The sequence below is a fragment of the Lonchura striata genome, chromosome 21 (genome assembly GCF_050655825.1).
Source record: "Lonchura striata isolate lonStrDom1 chromosome 21, ASM5065582v1, whole genome shotgun sequence".
NCBI classification, from domain to species: Eukaryota; Metazoa; Chordata; class Aves; order Passeriformes; family Estrildidae; genus Lonchura; species Lonchura striata.
In genome coordinates, this window is record NC_140723.1 from 7,015,915 (window position 1) to 7,038,787 (window position 22,873).

Genomic DNA, 22,873 nt, shown 5'->3' on the forward strand with positions numbered 1-22,873 from the left:
TTATTTTTGTAGGGGAGGGAAATCCTCATTATTTTTGTTTTGGAGGAGGAGGATCTTCAATTTTATTTGTTTTGGAGGAGGTAAATCCTTTTTATCTTTGTTTTGGAGGAGAAAACCCTCTTTTTTTTTTTTTTTTTTCCTTTAATTTATTTCCAAGAGTGCTTTGTAGCTGATACAGCTGCTGAGCTCTGTGGGTAGCAGCCCAAAACACGACTCAATTGCGGAGTGAGTCCTTCCATGGAGTTCCCAGTGTTGTTGGGGCAGGAGAGCTGCTCCTCTCCTGCTCTGAGCAGAGCCACGAGCTGTGCTCCTGGTGCCTGTGCTGGTTATTCCCTGCTCCCTTTGCAGGCTGACGAGCCCATCGCGGATTACGCGGCCATGGACGATGTCATGCAAGGTGAGGGGGCTGGGAAGGTGGGAAATGGGGATTGTGACCCTCCTTGTCACCAGCTGGGAATCCTCAGAGCCACTTCTAATGCCTTCCTTCCCTTTCCATCCCAGTTTGTATGCCTGAAGAGGGATTTAAAGGTGAGTCCAGGTGTTTTTCCCCCTTTGTACCCCCTCACACGAATCCCACCCCCATCCCATTTCCCTCCTCATCTGCTGCTGGTCTCTTTCCTTCCCAGGGACTGGTTTACTTGGCCACTGATGGTTTTCCAAGAGGAGCGACTAGAAGGGAAGAGAATTTGTCACATGATAGGGCATTAAAAGAATAAAAACAGGTGGATACAGTACTTTTTGACTCTTCCAGAAGGCAAAAATCCATCGTGAGACGTTTGCTCCCCAAAAAAAATACAAAAACAAAACAAATGCCTTATGTCAAAGCAGATTGCACTGAAGGACATCCTGCTTCAGGACAACGTTCCCGGGTTTATTTAACAGAGAACAGGAAGGTTGGGAAGTTGAGCAGCAGTTGGTGTGTGTGGGACGAGGGGTGGCCCTGTGTGTCCCCCAGCCCGGCCGCAGAGGGGTGGGGATCCAGAGCATCCTGATCATTCTGCTGTAACTCTTTAGGGTAATCCTGTCTTTCATCCACCCTTACGCTTTCGGTCCAGCATGGAAGTACAGGAATTGCGACTTCGTGAGCGATGTCTGGCGCTTGCAGACAACAAAACTTCATTTACTTCACCCAAAATGGAAGCTGGGCCCCCCCTCCGCGTCCTTCCACTGTCACTTCACACCTTGGACAATCCAGTAACCACCTGGGCTCTGGGAACTGTGGGTTTTTTTAGAAGTTTGGGATATTTTAATGACTCTGGAGAACATTTTCCTCCAGTCTGGCGCTGCTGGGAGTGTTCCTGGCTCGGGGCAGTCGGAGCTGGCGAGGGGGTGCAGGTGGGTGCCATGTTTCCCATGGGAAGAGGTTTTCTTACTCCTCTCTCTTCATTTTTCAGCAGTGCACTAATTTTTTTTTTTCTTTTTTTATAACATCTCCCAGAAAACCTTTCTCCCCATTAATTTTTAGCAGGAAATAGTATCCCACTTCCAGACTGATCCACACTGGGCACTGCCAAGGGATCTCTTTATTAGAGATCCTCTTCCTTTCCAACCTTTTCCTTTGTTTCCATGGAAAAATACAATGCAGAGATCACAGCAGTTTTATTTTTTCAATGTTTGCAGGAATTTGAGTTGCAAGAAGAGGATGTTGGCCACAAATTCCATCCCCAAAACCCCACTTGTTTTGATTTCCAGTGTTTGATTTCCCATGTTTTATGCAAAGAATTCCAGCTGCTTTTTGCCCAGCGCCTTCCTCCCTTGTCCCTGCTGGGCTTAGGGGTTAAGCAGCAGCATTTGAGGAGCTCTAAATTTCCTAAAAAGTGATATTTTGAGGCAGTTTGGACCCGTGGATTCTTTCCCAAGGTATAGACATGGCAGATTCCATGCCAAAGCCACAGGAGGCTTTTCTTCCCAACCTGAAGCACTCGCTTGTGTACATATTCCTTGGAAATTCCATCTTTTCAAGTTGCTGTTAATTTTTTTAATGTTATATATAAAAAAAGTCTCTTCCTTGAGCTTACACTGTTGGAAGGAATCCCGTGGGGCGTTCCGGGGCTGTGGCGGTTCCGGCAGCGCCGGATCCTACGGAGGACACAGGTACAAGGTGTGAGCCAAGGCCCCGTTCCTGTTTTGTCTGTTCTTTGCAAATATTATCGGATTAAAGTTGTCATTTGAGCTGTGGCAGCCTCGTTACAGTGCAGACACGTGGGCCAAGGGTGTTGGAGCAAGGTGGAGGTGATTATCCCATAAATCCCACTGAGCTGTCCCAAAAAGGAACGCGGGCACTGCGTGGTGGGGTGGGAGCAAGAGGGACCCTGCTGGAGCAGGAATCCCCCCTCTCCCTCCTTTGCACAGAGAGGGGATGGATTTTATGGAGCTTGGGCGCAGCATTTGGTGGCCCTGGCCCTGTCACATCCACCCCTGTCCCCAGCTGGTGTGTCCCTAGCGGGGTCCCTGCCCCTCCTGGCAGCCAATGCCAGCCCCTCCTTGGGACCCTCCGAGGCAGGGTGTCCCCCTGAGCCCCTGGGGGAGGAAAAATGGGTGCTGGAGGTGGGGGGAGGAGAGAAGCCTTGGGAGATGGGGGGGCCTGGGTACTGGGGATGGGCATTAGAGGTGGGAATGGGGTGGGTGCTGGGGGGGCTGCAGGCGTGGGGGGATTATGGGTGGGGGTCTCAGGTAGGGATGGGGGCCAGCCTGGGTGTGGGAGAGGAGGGGTTAAGGCTTTTTGGGGTACTCCGAGTACCAGGAATGGGGAATTACGGAGGGGGGGTTCCTCGGGTACCAGGGATGGAGAGGTGTGGGAGGAGGGGCTTGGGCACCAGGGATGGAGATGGGGGGCCCTGAGTAGCAGGGATGGGGGGCACGGATGAGCGGGGCCTGCCGGGAGCCAGGGGTGGGCAGAGGGGAAGGGGGGAGCCAGCTCTGGGAGAGAACCCCGTGAGCCGAATTTGGGGAGGTGTGGGTGATGGGCAGAGCGGTACCCGGGTGCCAGCTGCGGGCAGGGGATGGAGATGGGTCCGGGGGGACAGGGAGATGTCTGGGTGGGTCCCTGCTCTGCGGGGCCCGGGGCGCTGGGCAAGGAGGGGACACCCCGGGGGTGACATCAGGGATGGAGAGGGGGATCCCCAGTTCCGCATCTCAGCTCCCGGTGCCGTTTTGGCGGTGCCCGTGGCCCGTGGTCTGCTCCCGCTGCCCGCGGCCGTTCCCCGGTCCTGTGCCCGGTTCCCGTTACCGGTTCCCGGTCCCACCGCCCCCGGAGGGGCCGCCCCGCCCCGCCGCACGTGACGCTGCGCGGTGGCAGCGAGCGCCGGGGCCCCGCTCGGCTCCGCTCCGTACCGGCCCCGCTCCGGGACCGCCCGGCCCCGCCGCCCCCGGTAAGTGCCGCCTCGCGGGGACCGGGCACCGCGGTCCCCCCGGAGACCCCCCTCTGGGGATGTCCCCTCATCCCCGCCGCAGCACCGGGGGGGTCCGTCCGCCCGTGACCTTCACCGCTGCCGGTACCGGGGGAGGGGATGGGGGGAAATGCTCCGGGCCTGGGGGAAAAGACCCGGGCTGGGGGCGGGGGCGAGGCGAGGAGTCCCCCGCTGGCCCCCAACCGGTCCCCCCCGAATGTCTCCTCCAGATTACACCCTACCACTTGCCCCCCACCCAAATCTGCCCCCCCTCCCGGATACCCCAAAACCTGCCCCCCTCTTCTGCCCTCCATCATCTCTCCCGCTGTTCCAGTCTCCCGTGTCCCCCCCAAACCAAATCTCCCCCTCCCCGCCCCCCAGTCTGGCCCCCACATTTAGAGCATCTCCCCCCGCCCTCCCGGGACAGACCCCACCGTGGATTTGGGGGGTGCGGGGAGCCACAGAGGAGCCCCCCAGGGTCACCCCCAGCCCCGCGGGGTCACGCAGCGGCCCCGGGGCCGCACGGGGAAGGGTCGCGTGTGCACGGGGACGGGTGGCAATGTCGCATTGGCACGGGGACACCGGGGTCGTGCTTGCACGGGGACGGGTCACACCTGCACCGGGGCTGCCTTTGCACAGGGCCGGTGACATTTGCACGGGGGTCCCTTTTGCACCGGGGACGTGCCCGCACGTCATTGTGTTTGCACAGGGCCGGGTCACATTTGCACCGGGGCTGTGTTTGATGGGGACAGTGCCATTTGCACGGGCACGGTGGTGTTTGCACCAGAACGGTCGCATTGCCACGGGGAGAGCCACATTTGCACGGGGCCGGTGGCACTGGCACGGGAATGATCACACTTGCACGGGGAGAAACCTGAGCAAGGGGTCGGTGGCATTGGCACGAAAATGACCGTGCTTGGCACTGGCACGAGGTTGGTGGCACTGGCTCGGGGTCAGTGGCACTGGCAGGGGCATGATCCACATCTTACGGGATGGATGACATGGGAGCGAGATTGGTGACACTTTTGCAGGGTCAGTGGCACCTCGCAGGGTCAGTGACACCTCATGGGGTCGGTGGGAGTCGGTGTCACTTTACGGGGTTGGTGGCACCTCACGGGGTCAGTGACACTTCATGGGATCGGTGACACTTTGGCAGGGTCAGTGGGGGTCAGTGACACTTTACGGCATTGGTGGCACCTCGTGGGGTCAGTGACACTTCTGTGAAGTCGGTGGCATCTCACGGGGTCAGTGGCACTTTCGCAGGGTCGGTGACACTTTGGCGGGGTCGGTGCCACCTCACGGGTTCGGTGTCACTTTACGGGGCCGGTGCCACCTCACGGGGCTGGTGACACCTCCCCGGGGCCGGTGACACTTTTACGGGGCTGGTGACACTTTTACGGGGTCGGTGCCACCTCACGGGGCCAGTGCCACCTCCCCGGGGCCGGTGCCACTTCACGGGGTCGGTGCCACCTCCCCGGGGCCGGTGCCACTTTACGGGGTCGGTGACACTTTACGGGGTCAGTGCCACCTCACGGGGTCGGTGTCACTTTACGGGGCCGGTGCCACCTCCCCGGGGTCGGTGCCACCTCCCCGGGGCCGGTGCCACTTTACGGGGTCGGTGCCACCTCCCCGGGGCCGGTGCCACCTCCCCGGTGTCGGTGTCACTTCACGGGGCCGGTGCCATCTCCCCGGGGCCGGTGCCGCTCCCGCGGGTCCCGGCGCTGTCCGTGGTGCTGCCCCGCGCCGCCGCCGCCCGCCGGCAGAGGGCGCCCCTCGGGGGGGTCCCGCGCTGACCCCGCACCCGCGGCCGGCGCTCGGCTCCGGCCACCGGCCGGCTCCGGGGCAAGGCCGCCGGCCGGAGTCCCGGGGAGGGGCTGTGCGGGAGCTCTCCTCTCCGCAGGAAGCGCCATGGGCCCCCCTGGACGCCCTCGCACCACCTAGACCCGTCTCCAGCCAGCAGCACCTCCCAACCACGAGGTAAGCACCCGTGGATGCCCCCCACCCGTGGATGCCCACCCCAAGGCGGGGAGACGGGCACCCACAGCCCCTCTCTCCCCAGGGCAGCAGGATGGCCCAGCAGCGCCATGCCATCCCCCCACCACTCAAGGTAGGTGTTGTTGGGATGGGGGGCTCGCAACCGGCACCCTGGGGTGCCACCATGGGTAACACCCATCCCACCACCCATGGTGGCCGTCACCACTCCGTTGCCTTGCAGACGGAGGAGGACTACATCCCCTACCCCAGCGTGCACGAGGTAGAGCGCCCCGCTCTCCCGAGGGGGCTGGGAGGGCCAGCGCCCGGCTGGGTGGGCTGGGGGTGGTGCCCAAAGCACCCACCGCAGCTGTGGGCGCAGGTGCTGGGCCGGGAGGGGCCGTTCCCCCTCATCCTCCTGCCGCAGTTCGGGGGTTACTGGATCGAGGGCACCAACCACCAGCTGAGCGGGGCCCCTGACTCGCCCCCCACCCCGGTACCCGGCGCCCGGGCAAAGCTGGAGGGCAACCACACGGCCAAGATCTACCGCAAGCACTTCCTGGGCAAGGTGAGGCCCCGGGGTGCTGCAGGCGTGGGGTCTGGGGTGGGGCCGACGTCCTGTGGGTATTGGATGGGCAGGAGCACGGAGACCACATAAACTCGGGTGTTCGTGGACGTGGGTGTGGTGTCCACGGGGAGGGGAGCCCCACGGGCCATGGACGTGGGGCTGATGGATGTGGGGTGGGTATCCCTGGGCATGGCAACGGTGCCTGGGGTGGGTTCTCCATGGGAATGGAAGGACATGGAGACCTCACAAACACAGGTGCTTTGGCATGCGGCTGTGTGCGGACATGGGCGCTCCGTGGGGTGGGTGGTGAGGAGGTGGGTGTTGAGTCTCCATGGGCAGGAGGTGCCCATGGACATGAGGGCTCCATTGGTCTGTGTGTCTATAGGACCTGGATGCCACAAGGGGTGTGAGGCTCACTGAGTGTAGGTGCCCCATAGGAGGCACCTGTGGGTGCTCATGGACATGGGTGCTCCATTAGGATGGGTGCTCATGGGTGTGGGTATCTCATGGACACGGGTGTCTCATGGGTGTGGGTGCTCATGGACATGGGTGTTGCATGAATGTGGATGATCATGGGCCTGGGTGCCCCATGGATGTGGGTGCTCATGGGCCTGGGTGTCCCATGGATGTGGGTGCTCATGGACACGGGTGTCTCATGGGTGTGGGTGCTCATGGACACGGGTGCCCCATGGATGTGGGTGCTCATGGACACGGGTACCCCATGGATGTGGGTGCTCATGGACACGGGTGCCCCATGGATGTGGGTGCTCATGGACACGGGTGCTCCATGGATGTGGGTGCTCATGGACACGGGTGTCCCATGGATGTGGGTGCTCATGGGCCTGGGTGTCCCATGGCACGAGTGCCCCAGCAGGAGCGCCCTTGGCCATGGCTGCTCGGCTCCTTCCCACAGGAGCACTTCAACTACTACTCCCTGGACCCGGCGCTGGGACACCTCGTCTTCTCCCTCAAGTACGACGAGCAGGAGCACCTCCACCTGCTGCTGCGGTGAGCGGGCTGCGGGAGGCACCCATGGGAGCTGCCTGGGCCGGGGGCTCCCCTGACCCCCTCCTTGCTCCGCAGCACCCGTGCCCGCACCCTGCACGATGTGGTGCCCATCTCCTGCCTGGCCGAGTTCCCCAACGTGGTGCAGATGGCCAAGGTGGGTGCGGCCCCGGCTCCCAGCAGCACCCATGGGTGCCCCCCAGTCCCAGGCCCCCCATGGCAGCACCCCTCCTTCCCACAGCTGGTGTGCGAGGACGTCAATGTGGATCGCTTCTACCCTGTGCTCTACCCCAAGGTGAACGGGCTGCAGGGAGGGGGCACCTGGGCACCCGTGGGTGCCTCTCCCCAACTTCTGACCCCTCCCCACCCCGCAGGCATCCCGCCTCATCCTCGCCTTTGATGAGCACGTGCTCAGCAACCACTTCAAATTTGGGGTCATCTACCAAAAACTAGGGCAGGTATGGGGTGGGGTGGGTGGGGGTTAGGGTGAGGGGAGTCCCTGGGTGGGTGCTGGCACCCATCCCCACCCCACTGCAGACCTCCGAGGAGGAGCTCTTTGGCACCACGGAGGAGAGCCCGGCCTTCGCCGAATTCCTCGACGTCCTGGGTCAGCGGGTGCAGCTGCGGGACTTCAAGGGGTGCGTGAGGGATGCTGGGGGGGGAAGGACCCGCGGGGCCAGGGTGCCGTTCTCACCCACCCACCCACCCACCCACCCACGCAGGTTCCGAGGGGGGCTGGATGTGACCCACGGGCAGACAGGCAGCGAGTCGGTCTATTGCCACTTCCGTGACAAGGAGATCATGTTCCACGTCTCCACCAAACTGCCCTACACCGAGGGGGACGCCCAGCAGGTGGGCACCCATGGGGGCTGACAGGAGGGGGACTGGGGGCGACACTTGGGTGCTTGAGAGCAGGGGGTGGGAGGTGCTCCTGGGGCACTTCTATGGGTGGAAGGGCTGTTGGGGCTTTGGGGATGTCCCATGGAATGGAGGGGACTCCTGGGACACCCATGGGGGGTGGTGGGCAGCTGTGAGGCCCAGGAGGTGACAGGGCACTCATGGGTGTGGGGAAACATCTTTGGGATGCAGAGGGCTGTAAAGGCACCCATGGGTGCCAGGGGAGAGCTGTAGGATGGAGGGGGCTGGTGGAGCACCCATGGGTGCTGGGGTGCATCTGTGGGGCACAAGGGCTTTCATTCCTTTTGATGCCCCTGGTGTGACCACCCTTCGTCCCCCACGTCCTCCCTGTCCCTCCGCATCCCGCCTGTCCCCACAGCTGCAGCGGAAGCGTCACATCGGCAACGACATCGTGGCCATCGTCTTCCAGGACGAGAACACACCGTTCGTGCCCGACATGATCGCCTCCAACTTCCTCCACGCCTTCGTGGTGGTGCAGCTGGAGCAGGGGGGCGCCCAGGGCACCCTCTACAAGGTACCCCCCCCGTGCCTCAGTGTCCCCGTGCCCGTGGGCGCCCGCGGGGTGCCCCGTCACCCCCCACCCGCCGCAGGTCTCCGTCACGGCCCGGGACGACGTGCCCTTCTTCGGCCCGCCGCTGCCCGACCCCGCCGTCTTCAGGAAGGTGCGTGCCCGTGGGTGCCGCCGGGGAGCCCCAGGGGACACCCACGCACCCACGCACCCACCCGGGCCGCCCCACCCCGCAGGGCCCCGAGTTCCAGGAGTTCCTGCTGACCAAGCTGATCAACGCCGAGTACGCCTGCTACCGCGCCGAGAAGTTCGCCAAGCTGGAGGTGCGGGCAGGGGGTGCCGGGGGGCACCCAGAGGGGCTGGGCCAGCCGTGGGATGCGGATGTGGGTGCCGTGGGTGCCGTGCCCACCGTGGGAACCGTAGGCACCGCGTGGGTGGGCAGGAGCTGGGTCCCCGTCTGGGCAGGTGGGTGGTGCCCGGGGTAGGGGGAATCGCACGTGGGGTGGTCTCACGTGTGGGTGCAGCGCTGCGCTGGCGTGTGGGTGTCTCGCGTGGGTGCAGCCGTGTGGCGTGGGCGCAGCAGGGCAGGGCTGGGTGCTCGCGGTGGCCTCGCGTGGGTGGCAGCGGTGGGTGAGGGGCTGCAGGGGGCTGTGGGCGGTGCCGCGTGGGTGCAGCAGGGCGGGGGCTGGTCCTGCGTGGGTGGCGGGTGGGTGCGGGCTGTGCGGGGCTGGTTGCGGAGGTGGGTGCGGGGCAGGTGCGGGCCGGGTGGTCTCGCGTGGGCGCAGCAGTGCAGGGCTGGTGCGCAGGAGCGGACGCGGGCGGCGCTGCTGGAGACGCTGCACGAGGAGCTGCAGGCGCGCAGCCAGGCCATGCTGGGGCTCGGCCCCGACGACGAGCGCCCCGACAACGGCGGCGCCGCCCCGGGCTTCTTCGAGTCCTTCAAGGTGGGGCGCGGTCCCGCAGCGCGGCGGGGCCGGTCCCGGTCCCGGTCCCGGTCCCGGTTCGGGAGCCCCGGCCAGGACACGCCCCCTCGGGCTGGCCACGCCCCCTCGGCTGGCCACGCCCCCTTGGTCTGACCACGCCTCTTTGCTGTGACCCCGCCCCTCACGCACGGACCGCCCCCGTGTCCGCAAGCCCCGCCCCTTTCACATCAAGCCCCGCCCCGTGTCGACCACGCCCCTAATCTGCATAATCCCCGCCCAAGTCGCGCCCCGCGCCTTAAGCCCCGCCCCTTTACACAAGCCCCTCCCACTCGCCCTTAGCTCCGCCCCGACCCGGTGCCCGGTTCCCCTCCCGGTACTTGGTTCCTCCCTCAGTGCCCGGTTCCCCCTCCCCCTGGTGCCCTGTTCGCCCCCCGGTACTTGGTTCTCCCCCTGGTGCCCCGTTCCCCTCCCCCTGGTGCCCGGTTCCCCTCCCGGTGCCCGGTTCCCCCCACCGGTGCCCGGTAGCCCCCCGCCGTGGTCCCCGGTCGGTGACCCGCTGCCGCCCCCAGTCGCTGCTGGTGCCCGGGAGCCGCCGGGGACGCCGCGGCAGCGCCATCGGGCTGGGCTCGGTGGAAGAGGTGGGTACCTCGCTGTCCCCCCTCGGTGTCACCCCGCTCCCCGGTGTCCCCCCGGTTAACGGCGCCCCGCAGGCGCTGCTGGTGCCCGGGAAGAGCCCGTCACGGCGGCGGCCCGGCCCCCTGGGCTCCCGCCGCTCCAGCGCCATCGGCATCGAGAGCATCCAGGAGGCGCCGGCCGGCAGGTGAGCGCCGGTACCGGCACCGCCGCTGTCCCTCCCGCTGGCCCCTCCCGGTGTCACCTCACTGGCGTCGCCTCCCCGCAGGGACGGCCCCGCAGCCGCCGACGGCTCCAGCTCCACGCACAGCTCCCCCGAGAGCCGCCGGAACCCCGACAGGTCCCGCAGCTGGCACCGGGATGGGGGACGCGGGGACAGCAGGGCACCGGGCTGGGAATGCTCGGGGACTGGAGGGCACTGGGCTGGTGTGGCAAGGGGACAGGGTGGCACCGGTATGGGTGACTCCAGGACCAGGTGACATGGGGACAGGGTGACATCAGGGTGACACGGGGACTGGAGGGCACTGGGGTGGTGCAGCTCAAGGACAGGGTGACACCAGGACGGGGTGGCACAGGGATGGGCGCTGGCACAGGGCGATGTGAAGGTGACACAGGGACCGGAGGGATGGGACAGCAAAGGAATGCAGTGGGCTGGGTGGCACAGGGATGGGTGACACCGGGACAAGGTGGCACCAGGATGGCTGGCACAGGGTAGCGTGGGGACAAGGCACCAGAGGGACAGGGTGGCACGGGGACAGGTCCACCCAGGGACTGAGTGGCACCGGGTCTGTGTGTCCCAGGGACAAGGTGGCAGGGGGCTGTGGGGTGGCACTTGGGTGGCCTGGATGTGGGTTGGCATGAAGGTGGGTGGCACGGGGATAGGTTGGGATGATGACAAGAGACATGGGGACAGGGTGGCACGGAGATGGGACCTCCCAGGGATGGGATGGGGTGGGGACAGGGTGGCACGGGGATGGGACATGCCAGGGCTAGGGTGACACGAGGATCCAGTGTCCTGGACGGGGTGGCATGGGGACAGGGCGTCCCGGGGCCAGCACAGCATCGCAGCGGGCCACGGCGGTGGCCACGAGGCGCGGTGCCAGCCTGCTGTGGTCTGGGGGACTGTCCCTGGCCTTGGGGACTGTCCCTGGCAGGGCCGAGAAGCCGGAGCCGCCGGATTTCTCCCGCTCCTCCTCCAGCGCCAGCAGCTTCGGCAGCGCCGCGGAGGAGCCCGGCGAGCCGGGACGGGTACGGGGAGCCCGGGGAGGGCTCCGGGGGGGCAGCCTGGGGTGGGCAGCACCCTCTGACCCCCTCCACCCCCTCAGGAGAGCCGCTCGCCCTCGGGGAGCCACCGCGACGCCTTCACTGACACCCCCTGGCCGGATGAGCCCCCCGGGACCCCCCCAGGTAGCCCAGCACCCCCGGTTGGGGCGCCGCAGGGCTGGGGACCCCTCGGGGTGCTCATGACCCCCCCTTTGCCCCAGGCCGCCGCCCGCCTGACCCGCCCTGCCCCGAGATCAAAATCCAGCTGGAGCAGCCCCCCCATAACCCGGTGAGGCTGTTTGCCCCCCTCCCCCGCTGCAGTACGGGGGTGCCCACCCTGGGGTGCCCCCGCTGATGTCCCTCCCACAGGGCTCATAGTCACCCCCCCGTCTGCGGGGGTGTCACCGCTTCACCCCCCTCTGTGTGCCACCCCCGTGCCAGGAGCTGAAGCCATCGTCCCCGGTGCAGGATTTGGGGGGGACCTCCAAAAAAAATTGGGATGTGCCCCCCTCCAGACAATCTCTGTCACCCCAAAAACCCTTTGGGTGAGGGGGTGATGCACCACAAAGGGGCCGCCCCTCTGCCGTGACCCCGGAATGAAGAGTGGGTCCAACCCCAGCATCATCCCCTCCCCCCCCCCAAAAAAAAAAGAGGGGACTCAAATCCAGGGTAACCCTAAAGTGGAACTCCCTCTCCCCCCCTTTATTTTAAGGGACAAAAGTTCCGGAATCTGCCGGAGGCTGGAACTGGGGGGAAGGGGAGGAATATTTTTTCACACCCTCCCAAACTGTGTTTGTGTTTCCCGTGAGTCCTGTATAAAATAAAGGTTTATTTATCGCTACAGTGGCGGAGGGGAGGGGGGTCTCCAATATCTAGGGGGTCCCCAAAACCCCAAACATCAGTGGGGGCTGTAAAAACACTCATTTTGGGGAGTCATTTAGACAGATGTTGGGGTTTCATAGCAGCCTGACCGAGCAAAGCCTTTCTTTGATAGTCCCATTTTTGGGGTGCAGCAAGTACCCCAAAATATGGCAGGAGATGCCCTCAGCCCCCCCCGAAGTGCCTCTTCCAGCTCTGCTGGCCAGCCCGGCGTCAGGAGTGGCATTTGGCCACAGCCCCGGTGGCCACCGGCGTCCTGCCAACCCCCTGGCCAAGGGAAAGTGGTTCCCACCCCCCTGAACCCCCCAAAACCACGCGGCACCCCGGGAGTGGTTAAACATAGCCCGGGGCTGCCCGAGTTCTGGGAAGCGCCAGGGCCGGGCCTCGCTCGGGAGCCGGCGATGCCAGGGGGTAAAGGCAGGGGTCAGACCCCCAAATCCTGCCCTGCTGGGTCAGACCCCCCAAATCCTGCCCTGCTGGGGTCAGACCCCCCAAATCCTGCCCTACCAGGGTTAGAGCTCCCCAAATCCTGCCCTGCTGGGGTCAGACCCCCCAAATCCTGCCCTACCAGGGTTAGAGCCCCCCAAATCCTGCCCTGCCGGGCTTAGAGCTCCCCAAATCCTGCCCTACCAGGGTTAGAGCCCCCCAAATCCTGCCCTGCCGGGGTCAGAGACCCCCAAATCCTGCCCTACCAGGGTTAGAGCCCCCCAAATCCTGCCCTGCCGGGCTTAGAGCTCCCCAAATTCTGCCCTGCCTGGGTCAGAGCTCCCCAAATCTTGCTCTGCCAGGGTCAGCACTCCCCAAATCCTGCCCTGCCTGGGTCAGAACCCCCAAATCCTGCCCTGCGGGGGCCAGCACCTGCATCCCCTCTGGAGGGTCCTGGTTAATGAGGAATTGGAGCTTTAATTATAAAACTGGTGAATGAATGAAAAACGAGGGAGGTATTTACAGGGGGCTTTTTGGGGATTTGGGGGAGGCAGGCAGCGTTTTCCCAGCCATCTGCACAAGCACAGGAACTCGGGGGCACCGTGGGGCTTTCCTGCGTGCACGGGCACCTCTGCACGTGCCAGGGGTCATTTGCACAAGCAACGTGTTTGCACTGCACATTTTCACTGCGTGTCACCCACAGTGACAGTCACACGTGCCTTTTGTACCTGGAAAGGGGAATTCAGGCAGGGTGACATCTGCACGTGTGCAAGGCACTGCACACCATGGCATCTGGGTGACATTTGCACACTCAGGGCACCTTTTGCTCAGCTCAGGCAGCGTCTGCAAGTGCTCAGTGGCACTGGCACAGAGACATTTGCATGTGCAAGGCACCGTACCCACTTGCACGGTGACATTGGCACAAGCACAGTGACATTTGCCTGCTCCCAGCACCCTTTGCCCACCCAGTGTTGCCCCCCAGCTACACAAGCCCTTTCCCCTTGTGACCCCACCTATTAAATTCCCCCTTAATTAACTCACCCTAATGACGGGGGCGTGCCCTCACATGCCGCTTTGTTGCCTTTACCCCCCTTCCACAATCCCAGCCCCAACCCCTCCCGGGGCAGCAAGTTGTTTTAACCCGAAGAATTTTAAAACAAAATAAATCACCGAGGAGACAGCAAAACCCAAGTTTAGGGACAAATTAACCCGATGAGTTAATTTTTTTTTCCCATCTTCGTATGGTCCCTGGCTCCCCACGCATGTGACGAGTTGGGCACCAGGGTCAGTCCTCAGCCCAGGGACCGCAGAGGCATTTTGGGACCCAGCCCCATCGCGTCTCGCTCAAAGAGGGGGTTTTATCCGCCGAGGCTCCAGCTGCCATCCCAAATCCCGCGGTGGCTTTGGGATAGGCCAGGGAACGCTGCTAATTATAGGGAAGGAACCATGTATTTACAGAGGCAGCTCCCAGCACCAAACCACCGGCGGCTGCTTTTGCTCCGCTGAGTCTCTCTGTTCTCTCTCTCCTCTTTCCCGGGCGCTGCTGTCCACAGAAAAATAAAAAGGGGGGATGAATTAAAAATAAATCCCCCTCAGTGATTTGCAAGAGGCACTTTAGCAGAGGAGCAGGAGGAGGAGGAGGCCGAGGAAGGGCAGGAGCAGGGGGGTGGCCGGGCGGGCGGCGGCGTTGCAGTGGCCTCGGTTGGAGCCGATGCAGGCGGCGTAAGCCATGGCGTGGGGGATGTAGTTCTGCTCGTGGACGCCGTGCAGCAGGTGGGCCATGGGCCCGCGGGCGAACACGGCCACGTCCTCGCCGCCGTGGGTCTCCTGCCGCAGCGGCACGGCCGACTGCGCCTGGTAGTCGGCGTGAGCTGGGGGCAAACGGCACAAGTGAGAATCGTCTAAGAGTGCAGCTCCTTTTAGCCAAGCTGGGGTGATTTGAAGGGGTTTTGGCCCAAAACTTCCTCACCAAAATCCACGGCGGAGACGTTTTCTCGCTCGCCCGCCACGATTTTGTAGCCGGGGCCGTTGCCGTAGAGGATGGATGTGAAGGGTTTGCGGTCCACGTCACTCTGCATCGGGGCTAGACCTGGTGGTGTGGCAGTCAGCAGATGGGATCCCCCCAGGGTGTCCCCCAGCTGTCCCCAGGGTGTCCCCGAGTTGTCCCCAGGCTGTCTCTGGGCTGTCCCCATGGTGTCCCTGAGCTGTCCCCAGGGTGTCCCCGAGCTGTCCCCAGGGTGTCCCCCAGCTGTCCCCGAGCTGTCCCCCAGCTGTCCCCAGGGTGTCCCCAGGGTGTCCCCAGGGTGTCCCCCAGCTGTCCCCAGGGTGTCCCCCAGCTGTCCCCAGGGTGTCCCCCAGCTGTCCCCGTGGTGTCCCTGAGCTGTCCCCAGGGTGTCCCCCAGCTGTCCCCGTGGTGTCCCTGAGCTGTCCCCAGGGTGTCCCCGTGGTGTCCCCAGGGTGTCCCCGTGGTGTCCCCAGCTGTCCCCAGGGTGTCCCCGAGCTGTCCCCGTGGTGTCCCCGAGCTGTCCCCAGGGTGTCCCCGAGCTGTCCCCAGGGTGTCCCCAGCTGTCCACAGGGTGTCCCCAGCTGTCCCTGTGGTGTCCCCCAGCTGTCCCCAGGGTGTCCCCCAGCTGTCCCCCAGCTGTACCCAGGGTGTCCCCAGCTGTCCCCAGGGTGTCCCCCAGCTGTCCCTGTGGTGTCCCCGAGCTGTCCCCGAGCTGTCCCCCAGCTGTCCCCAGGGTGTCCCCAGCTGTCCCCAGGGTGTCCCCAGCTGTCCCCGCGCAGGGCTCACCAAAGATGGGGTTCCCACGGGGGGTGTAGCCGCCGAAGGTGAAGACGTGCGAGTGGTCGGCGGTGACGACGCTGAGCGTGTCCTGGGTGGACGTGAGGCGCGTGGCCAGCCCGATGGCCCTGTCCAGCTCCACCGCCTCGTGCAGCGCCTGCTTTGCCTTCCCCTCGTGGTGCCCGTGGTCGATGCGGCCGCCTGAGGAGCCCGGCACCCCTCGGCATTGCGCTCCTCCTCCCCGCCTCGAACCCCCTTTCTTCCCTTTCTGCGCCCCCATCCCATTTTTACCCCTTGTCACATCCCACATCCTCCCTCCTGAACCCCCATCAGCCCCTTTGCTCCTCCTTTTCATCCCCCTACCCTTTTTCCGTTTTAGCACTCCACCTCTTTTATCCCTCCCTTTTTGCACCTTCTCTGCCCCTGTTACTCCTCTTTTTGCATCCCCCCATATCCCCTTTATCTGTCATTTCTGTATTCCCCACGACCCCTTTATCCTTCCTCCTTGTCATCCCCTTTTTTTGCACTCCGATCTCCCCATTATCCTCCCTTTTTGCACCATCACATTTAATCCCCATTTTTTGTTCTTCTATCACCGCCTTTATCATCCTTTTCCACCTCCCAGTCCTCACTTTTTGTACCTCCCCCTTATCCAATTCCCCACCTTTGTGCACCTTCTTTTACACCACATCACCCCCTTTATTTCCTCCTTTTTGTATCCCCACCACCCCCTTTATTCTTCATTTGCACCCTTCTTTTTTTTAATCCCCCCCTTTTTGCACCCCTCCTTGCCTCTTTTCATGCCCCATTTTTGCACCCCCATGAACCCCCCACCTTCCACCAGGAGGAAGAACCCTCGGGGATTTTTCTGGAGCATCCTGATGGCCACGGACACCATCTCGCTGAGGGACGGATCTGTATTGTTGTTCCTGTCCAGCTCGTACATCATGTCCCCTGGCTCGAAGAGGCCTGGGGACAGGGACACTGCTGGGGACATCCTTTCCCACCAAAAGAAAAAAAGGGGGGGGGCAAATCCTGCTCCTCCTGCTGATTCAAGTGTTTCACACACCACTGGATCCAGGAAGATTAGATAGAAGCCGGACAATCCCAACCCTTCCTTCCTCCTGCCCTGCTGGATTCCACATTCCAGTTGGGATGGGAATTTCACTGCTGACAAAAGAACTGCATCCCTAGGAGGGAGATGTGTCCCAGGGTTGGAGTAGCAGCATCCTTGGGGGTGTAACAATGTCCTTGGGTGGGCAGCACATCCTTGAGGGCACACCAGCATCTCCAGGGGGTGCACCAGCATCTCCAGGGAGTGCACCAGCATCTCCAGGGAAATTGCAACCTCTTTGGGAGGTACCAGCACCCCTGGGAGCAGCAAGAGCACCAATCTTGGGGGTGTAACAGCATCCCTCTGGGGTACCAACATCCCCAGGGAGGCAACAGGATCAGTGTGAGGGCGGGTACCAGCATCCCCAAGGGAACAGAACCATCTTGGGGGGCTACCAGCATGCCAAGGACAGGGCTCCTCAATCCCTTGGAGGAGAACTGGCCACTGCAGCTGCCCCAGCACCCCAGGACAGGGTCCCCCTAAAGCACCCAGCTGATGCCAGGGCACCCGTGGGTGCAGGGACTCACCCAGCAGGAAGTCGACGCGGCTGAGGTTGAGTGCCAGCAGCCCTTGGCGGTGCCACACGTACTCAGCAACCTGGGCACGGGGGGGACAGGCATTGTCACCTCTCCAAGTGCTTCTGCCACCCCGGAGATGCTCCCCGAGATATTCCAGCCCCAGGAACGGCTCCGTAGGGCTACGGGGGGGTGATGTGTGTGCACCCCCAGCCCCAGAGTCGCCGTTACCTTGCCGCGGGGCTTGGCCTCCCGCCACGCCTGCACCAGGTTCCTGCCGTCCAGGCGGGTGCCCCGCTGCTTCTCCTCGTGGGGATATTCCACATCGCTGACATTTTTGGGGAACATGTATTTCCGCCCTCCGCCCAGGATCACCTGCAAAAGAAGGGAGGAAATGTGGTTTTAAATCTTTTAAAATTCTTTTCAATCTCCCCTTCCAGCTGGGGTTGAATGGGGGAAGATCCCGAAGGAGTGGAGCAGGATGTCCAGGAAAGCCCTGGAGTTGTGGGCAAAAACACCCAAGGAATTTCACCTCGCTCAAAATAACTCTGAATATCTGCCTATTAATTAAAACTCAGGACAAAAATAACCATTTCCAGCAGGGTTTTGGCTTTTTGAATATTTTTTCCCCCAATCTGTGGGAAGGATGCTCCACATCGGGATCCCCACATGAACCCGCTGGGATGGAGCCCCATCCCGCGGCTCTCCCTGTTTGCTTTGGAGCCTGATTTATTTGGCTTCTGTTATTTATAACCTAGCAGAGATTTTATGGTTTTTTTTGTATTTTTCCCCCCTTTCTCTGCGTAGAAGGTGAATTATAAAGCTGCAAAACACCAATGCCAAAATTATTAACAAAAAAAGAGGGAAAAAAAAAAGTCTTTTCCCCACTATATAATTATTTCCAGCCTGGGACAGAGTTAAAATTATATTAAAGGGAAAAAAAAAAAAAAAAAGCAAAAGAGGCTATTAAAGAGCTAAATAACAGGCTGGGATGTTTTGCTTTGGGGCTATTTTGAAGGACCGAAGAAGATTTATTTACAGTGCTGAATTTCTGCATAAATCCACAGTAAGGAGCAGAACTGGGGAGAAAAGGAAGAGTTTTGGGTCTGGGAGTATGGGAAAAGAGGAGGCTAAGATGGATTTGTGGATCTGGGGCTTGATCCTACAGGTGCTGTGGTCCAAGACCTATGTTTGAGTTTCCTGGTCCCATGTCCACCTGAGAGTGCTGGTACCTCACCCATGGTGGTCCTGGTCCCATATTTGATGAGAGTCCCAACTCTATACCCATGGGTGGTCCTGATTCTGCACCCATGGGTGGTCCCAGCCCAACATTGCATCAGGGTCCCAACTCTGCACCCATTGGTGGTTCTGGCCCCATATCCACCCACAATCCTGGTTCCGCACCCACGGGTGGTCTCAGCCTCACATTTGCAAGGGTGGTCCTTGTCTTGTAGCCACTCTCAGTCCTGACCCTGCACCCCTTGGTGGCTCCAGCCCAACATCTCCTGGGAGTTCTGGCTCTTCAACCACTGGTGGTTCCAGCCCAACATCTCCTGGGAGTCCAGGCTCTTCAGCCATTGGTGATCTTGGTCACACATCTATCCATGGCCCTGGTCCCATCCCCCTGACTCCAGGTGTCCTCATGCCTACCTCGATCTCAGGGATGTTCTCCACCAGCTGCCGGGCGATGTCCTTGCAGCCCCCCTGCAGGGCATCTGGGGGCATCTCTCCATCCGAGTACCAGTCACGGTTGGCAGAGTGGGCGTAGGCGGCGCTGGGTGTGGCGTGGGTCACGCGCGTGGTGGTGACGATGCCCACGGCCTTGCCTGAGCCACCAGTTCAGGGGACAACGGTGAGAACAGCCCCAAAGCCGCCCGCTGGACCTCCTGCCCAGGATCTCCTCTGTGCCTCACCTGCCTCCTTGGCCCAGCGGAGGATGGAGGTCACCTCCTGGCCCTTGGTGGTGTTGCAGCGGTCCCGGGTGACACCGGCGCTGACCCCCAGCGTCCCCTCGTTGGCTTTGACACCGCAGAGGTAGGCGGTGGCCGTGCCTGCGCTGTCGGGCACCTGGGCATTGGTGTTGTAGGTCTGGAAGGTGGGAGATGGATAAACCCCCATCGTTATCGCCACCGTCATTGTCTCACCACTGACGGCACCACCATTCCCACCCTGGGGCTTCCCTTCCTGGGCTGTTTGGCTGCACCAGACCCCCATCCCACCTGTGTCCCCTCTCTTTTGCCCTTTGCCCCCTATTTTACCCCCTACTCCCTCCACCGTGGTGGGACATCCCCCCCTCCACACTGCATTTTGCTGCTTTTAGCCTTTTTTCAGTCCATCTTTTGGCAGGGAGATGGAAGCCACAGCCACGGGCATCCCCACGGGGTGAATGGAGGGGGCCGCCGACTTCAAATTTAATTATTATTTTACAATGTTTCGTTCAGCAAAACGACCCCAGGAGAAGCAGGGGGGTCCCGTGGCGTCCCGCAGGCGTCGGGCTCCTCCTGCCCCCCTCCCCGTTCCCACGGCCGGCCCCTGGCACGGCCAGCGGGCACCGGAGCCAGCTGCCTTCGCTCGCCCATGACCTAATTTCGGCTCGTTCGATGCCGCCCGCCCGTGACCTCGCGGTGGGTGTCGCGTCCCCGTGGGTGCCCCGCGGGGGCTCACCTTGGCCAAGGCCACGAAGGGGAACTTGTCCATCTCCAGCAGGCTCTCCTCGCCCTGCCCGTGCAGCTGCCCTTTGAGGATGCGGGCGGCCGTGACCGTGGAGACGCCCATTCCTGCGGGACACCGTCAGCCAGCCCGGCGGCCCCGGGCAGCGCAGCGCGCTCCGCGCAAACCCCGCTCATCTCTGCTCACCGCACACCCCCTTTAGCCCATCGATCAGTTTATCCCATCATCCAGTTTATCCCATCGTCCAGTTTATCACAGCAACCAATTTTTTTTGCAAGCCCGGTTTATTGTGCAGCCAGTTTATCCCAGCTCCCAGTTTATCCCAGCAGCCACTTTTCATCACAAAGGCAGTTCATCACAGAGCCCAGTTTATTGCAACACCCAACTTTTTTGCAAAGCCAATTCATTCCTGCACGCGGGTTATCCCAGCACTCAAGTTTTTGGCAAACCAAATTTATCCCAGCACCCACTTTATTGCAATCCCAGTTTATGCCAGCACTCAAATGATGGCAAAACCAATTTACCTGAGATCCAATTTTTTGCCAATCCACTTTATCCCTGCACCAGGTTACTGCAATCCCAGTTCATTGCAGCACCCGGCTCATGCTGCCACCCAGTTTATTGCAACTCAGTTCTCCCTAGCACCCAATATTCATTTCAAACCCAATTTATTGCAGCACTCAACTTACTCTAAGTCTTGTTCATACCAGCACCCAGTTTACCCCAGCACCCAACTTAACACAAACCAAACTGATTGCAGCAACCAATATTTTTTGCAAATCCAGTTTATCCAGCACCCAGTTTGTTGTAAACTCACACTATTTACCATAGCACCCATTTTTTTGCAAATCCAGTTGATTGAAGCAACCAATATATTTTCGCAAATCCAGTTTACCCAGCACCCACAAAATAAACTGAGTCTACTGTTAACTCAATTTACCACAGCACCCATTTTCTTTGTAAATCCAGTTCATTGCAGCAGCCAGTTTACCCCAGCACACATCTTTTTCGCAAACCCTGTTCACACCAGCACTCAGCTTACAGGAACCCCAGTTTATCCCAGAACACAACTCACCACAGCACCTATTTTCCCACGACACCCAATGCGTCAAAGCCCCAGTTTATCCCAGCACCCACTTTATTGCAGCCACTTCATCGCCCCCCCGTGCCCCCCAGCCCCGCTGCCCCCGCCCGGGGTGGGTGCTCCCCTCCCATCTCACCGTCCCCCAGGAAGAGGATGAGGTTCTTGGCCACGTTCTGGTTGAGGCGCTGGAGCCGCAGCGCGTTCCTGAGGGTCTCCTGCGCCTGCCGCCGCCAGTACTCGGGGTCCTTCTCCCTCTCTGCAGGAGAAGCGGGCTCCTAGCACCCCACGGCAGCACCTTTGGGGTGCTGCCCCTCCGAACCTCACCTACCTGGGACCAGCGATGCCGAGCAGAGGTGGGCGAGGAGGAGGACTAACAGAGCCTTCATCCTGCGGCGCTGAGCGGGGGCTGCCAGAAGAGAGCTGCGAGGTGGGTGGCACCCGCTCGTGCCTCAGTTTCCCCACTGAGACCTTTGGTCCGGGGTCAACCAAGCGAGGACAGAAAAAATGTCCCCTCCCTACACAGTAACCGATGTGATCCCCCTGGGGACATGCCAGCTTACCCCGCCTCCCCCGTGCCTCCCTAGTCATGAGTCCCATGAGGTGTCACCTCACTGCCACCAACCCGAGCTGGGGGAAGCCAGGATGGTCCCTGTGGCACAGTGAGGTCCCCATCACGTGTGTGTTCCCCTTCCATGTCCACGTCCCCATCTTGTGCTTGTGTACCTCTCATGTGTCCCCATCATGTGTCCCTGTCACCTCCGTGTTCCCATCCCATGCCCATGTCCCCACTGCACATCTGCAGTCCCAGCACACACCCGTGTCCCCACCGCATCCCCTGTGTGTGCCACGTCCCTGATGTCCCCACCACACACCCCTGTCCCCATCCCCATCACAAACCCGTGTCCCTGTTGCATTTCTGTGCCTGTTGTGCACCCGCGTCCCCGCATGACCGCGTCCCACGACACATCCATGTCCTTGCTGCACGTCCGTGTCCCCATCCCATGCCCGTGTGCCCACCACATGCTCGTGGCCCCACTGCATGTCTGTGTCCCTGTTGCACGCCCAAGTCCCTGCAGCATCTCCGTGTGTCCCCGTTGCACACCCGCGTCCTCACCACGCTCCCGTGTCCCCATCACCCCCACATCCCCCCAGCAGCTTCCCTCCGCTGCACGCCCCCTCACCCCGCGCTCCCGGAGAGCCTCCCTCCCCCGGGATGGCAGCGGTGGCCCCCGGGGGGGTCCTTACCGGGGGTGGGGGCTGCCACACACGTACCCGCACTAACTTGGGTCCCTACACCCACGTCCCTCTGGGCGGCGGGAGGAGGCCGGGCCGGGGGGATCGCGAGCCCTTAAATCCCCCCGCACCCGGCCTTAGCCTCCTCCTCCTCCTCCCCTTCCTCCACCCTCCCCCTGCTGCCAGCAAGGGGGGGGGGGGGGGGCGGGGGGAGAAAAGGCCACAAACTGGGCTTACTGGTGCCCTCTGCCGGGTTATACTGGGAGAACTGGGAGGACTGGGGAGCACCAAGCCTGGCTATAAGTGCTGAGAAACCCTCCCTCGCTTCACACGTGGGAGTTTGGGGTGCCTCTTGGTGGGGTAGACGTGCGCTTTGCCGGATTTTGCATTATTTTCACCCAAACCGTGCTAGCGGCACCGGCGAGGGGTTGGGGTTGGGGTGGGGGTGATGGAGATGAGTGGGGTCTTCCTGCCTCAGTTTCACCACACGGGCTCTTGCAGCAGCCCGCGAGAGATCCCTGGTGGGATCCCGTGGCATTACTGTAGTTCCTACAATAATCACGACGCGGTGACGAGGGCGGGGGGAGTGGGTGACTCTCAGCCCTGCCTCAGTTTCCCCATGGAGGAGGCCCGAGCCGCTCCGTGACCCGCGGAGCCGCCCGTGGCCTCCCAGAAGGTGGCGGTCTCAGCCCAAAAATCGCCGGGACCCTCGGGGTGCAACCGAGGGAGCCCCAACACGGCCGCGATGCCAGAGGACGGGCACGGCCCCTTGCGGACGCTCCAAATCCCTCCGGAACCCTTTCCCCTTTCCCCTTCCCCCGTCTCTTCACCCCTCTGCACCCCCCAGCACTTTCGCAGCCCAGCAGAAGCCATTTGCATCCCGTGGGTGTGATGAGCGCGTCAGTGCTCAGCCCGCCGGGGCAGCGCAGGGGGCGGGAGGTGGCACCGCGTGTCCCCATGCCCGTCACCACGGCAGGGCACGCCGGTGCCTT

The 22,873-nt window shown here is 62.1% G+C and overlaps 3 protein-coding genes across 9 annotated transcripts in view; 2 read left to right on the forward strand and 1 right to left on the reverse strand.

Annotated features, from left to right (window-relative positions):
- Positions 1-2,178, forward strand: part of USP48 (ubiquitin specific peptidase 48) — a 31,140-nt gene extending 28,962 nt beyond the window's left edge. For all 5 annotated transcript variants that reach the window (XR_014949731.1, XR_014949732.1, XM_021537874.3 and 2 more), the window contains 3 exons: positions 349-397; positions 502-528; positions 627-2,178. Coding sequence is in view for 3 of the 5 variants with exons in the window: in XM_021537874.3 (XP_021393549.1) it covers positions 349-397; positions 502-528; positions 627-649 (99 nt within the window). In the remaining 2 variants the exon portion in view is untranslated. The remainder of the gene's footprint in view (positions 1-348; positions 398-501; positions 529-626) is intronic.
- Positions 2,179-3,218: 1,040 nt separating this feature from the next.
- RAP1GAP (RAP1 GTPase activating protein) lies at positions 3,219-12,019 on the forward strand. 2 transcript variants are annotated; one of them, XM_085558496.1, is made up of 22 exons: positions 3,219-3,371; positions 5,290-5,366; positions 5,449-5,496; positions 5,605-5,643; positions 5,731-5,928; positions 6,842-6,936; positions 7,012-7,090; positions 7,175-7,228; positions 7,308-7,391; positions 7,471-7,571; positions 7,656-7,785; positions 8,210-8,365; positions 8,442-8,513; positions 8,596-8,682; positions 9,166-9,303; positions 9,852-9,920; positions 9,993-10,102; positions 10,184-10,255; positions 11,070-11,163; positions 11,241-11,322; positions 11,400-11,467; positions 11,548-12,019. In XM_085558496.1, exons 3-22 carry the CDS (start codon positions 5,458-5,460, stop codon positions 11,554-11,556), a joined length of 1,776 nt encoding a protein of 591 aa, XP_085414622.1. In that variant the 5' UTR covers positions 3,219-3,371; positions 5,290-5,366; positions 5,449-5,457; the 3' UTR covers positions 11,557-12,019. The 2 variants fall into 2 exon arrangements, with proteins under 2 accessions (XP_085414622.1, XP_031362456.1); XM_031506596.3 differs by having other exon boundaries at positions 5,743-5,928.
- A 1,656-nt stretch (positions 12,020-13,675) lies between these two features.
- Positions 13,676-22,036, reverse strand: ALPL (alkaline phosphatase, biomineralization associated). 2 transcript variants are annotated; one of them, XM_021537892.3, is made up of 12 exons: positions 21,921-22,036; positions 20,977-21,068; positions 20,785-20,904; positions 19,559-19,671; positions 18,808-18,982; positions 18,545-18,720; positions 17,126-17,269; positions 16,907-16,976; positions 16,100-16,234; positions 15,275-15,466; positions 14,453-14,572; positions 13,676-14,354 (listed from the first exon to the last, which is right to left on the reverse strand). In XM_021537892.3, the coding sequence occupies exons 2-12, from the start codon at positions 21,032-21,034 to the stop codon at positions 14,098-14,100; spliced, it is 1,560 nt and encodes a 519-aa protein (XP_021393567.2). In that variant the 5' UTR covers positions 21,035-21,068; positions 21,921-22,036; the 3' UTR covers positions 13,676-14,097. The 2 variants fall into 2 exon arrangements, with proteins under 2 accessions (XP_021393567.2, XP_085414626.1); XM_085558500.1 differs by having other exon boundaries at positions 21,894-22,036.
- Positions 22,037-22,873: the final 837 nt, after the last annotated feature.

Excerpts from the sequence above, each read along its gene's own strand:
- RAP1GAP (XM_085558496.1), top strand. The coding sequence starts at position 5,458 with ATGGCCCAGCAGCGCCATGCCATCCCCCCACCACTCAAG. Across the intron at positions 8,366-8,441 it reads CCCAGGGCACCCTCTACAAG|GTCTCCGTCACGGCCCGGGA; the intron begins GTACCCCCCCCG and ends CACCCGCCGCAG. Across the intron at positions 11,164-11,240 it reads AGCCCGGCGAGCCGGGACGG|GAGAGCCGCTCGCCCTCGGG; the intron begins GTACGGGGAGCC and ends CCACCCCCTCAG.
- ALPL (XM_021537892.3), bottom strand. The coding sequence starts at position 21,034 with ATGAAGGCTCTGTTAGTCCTCCTCCTCGCCCACCTCTGCTCGGCATCG. Across the intron at positions 18,983-19,558 it reads CCTTCGTGGCCTTGGCCAAG|ACCTACAACACCAATGCCCA; the intron begins GTGAGCCCCCGC and ends CCCACCTTCCAG. Across the intron at positions 14,355-14,452 it reads CGTCTCCGCCGTGGATTTTG|CTCACGCCGACTACCAGGCG; the intron begins GTGAGGAAGTTT and ends GTTTGCCCCCAG.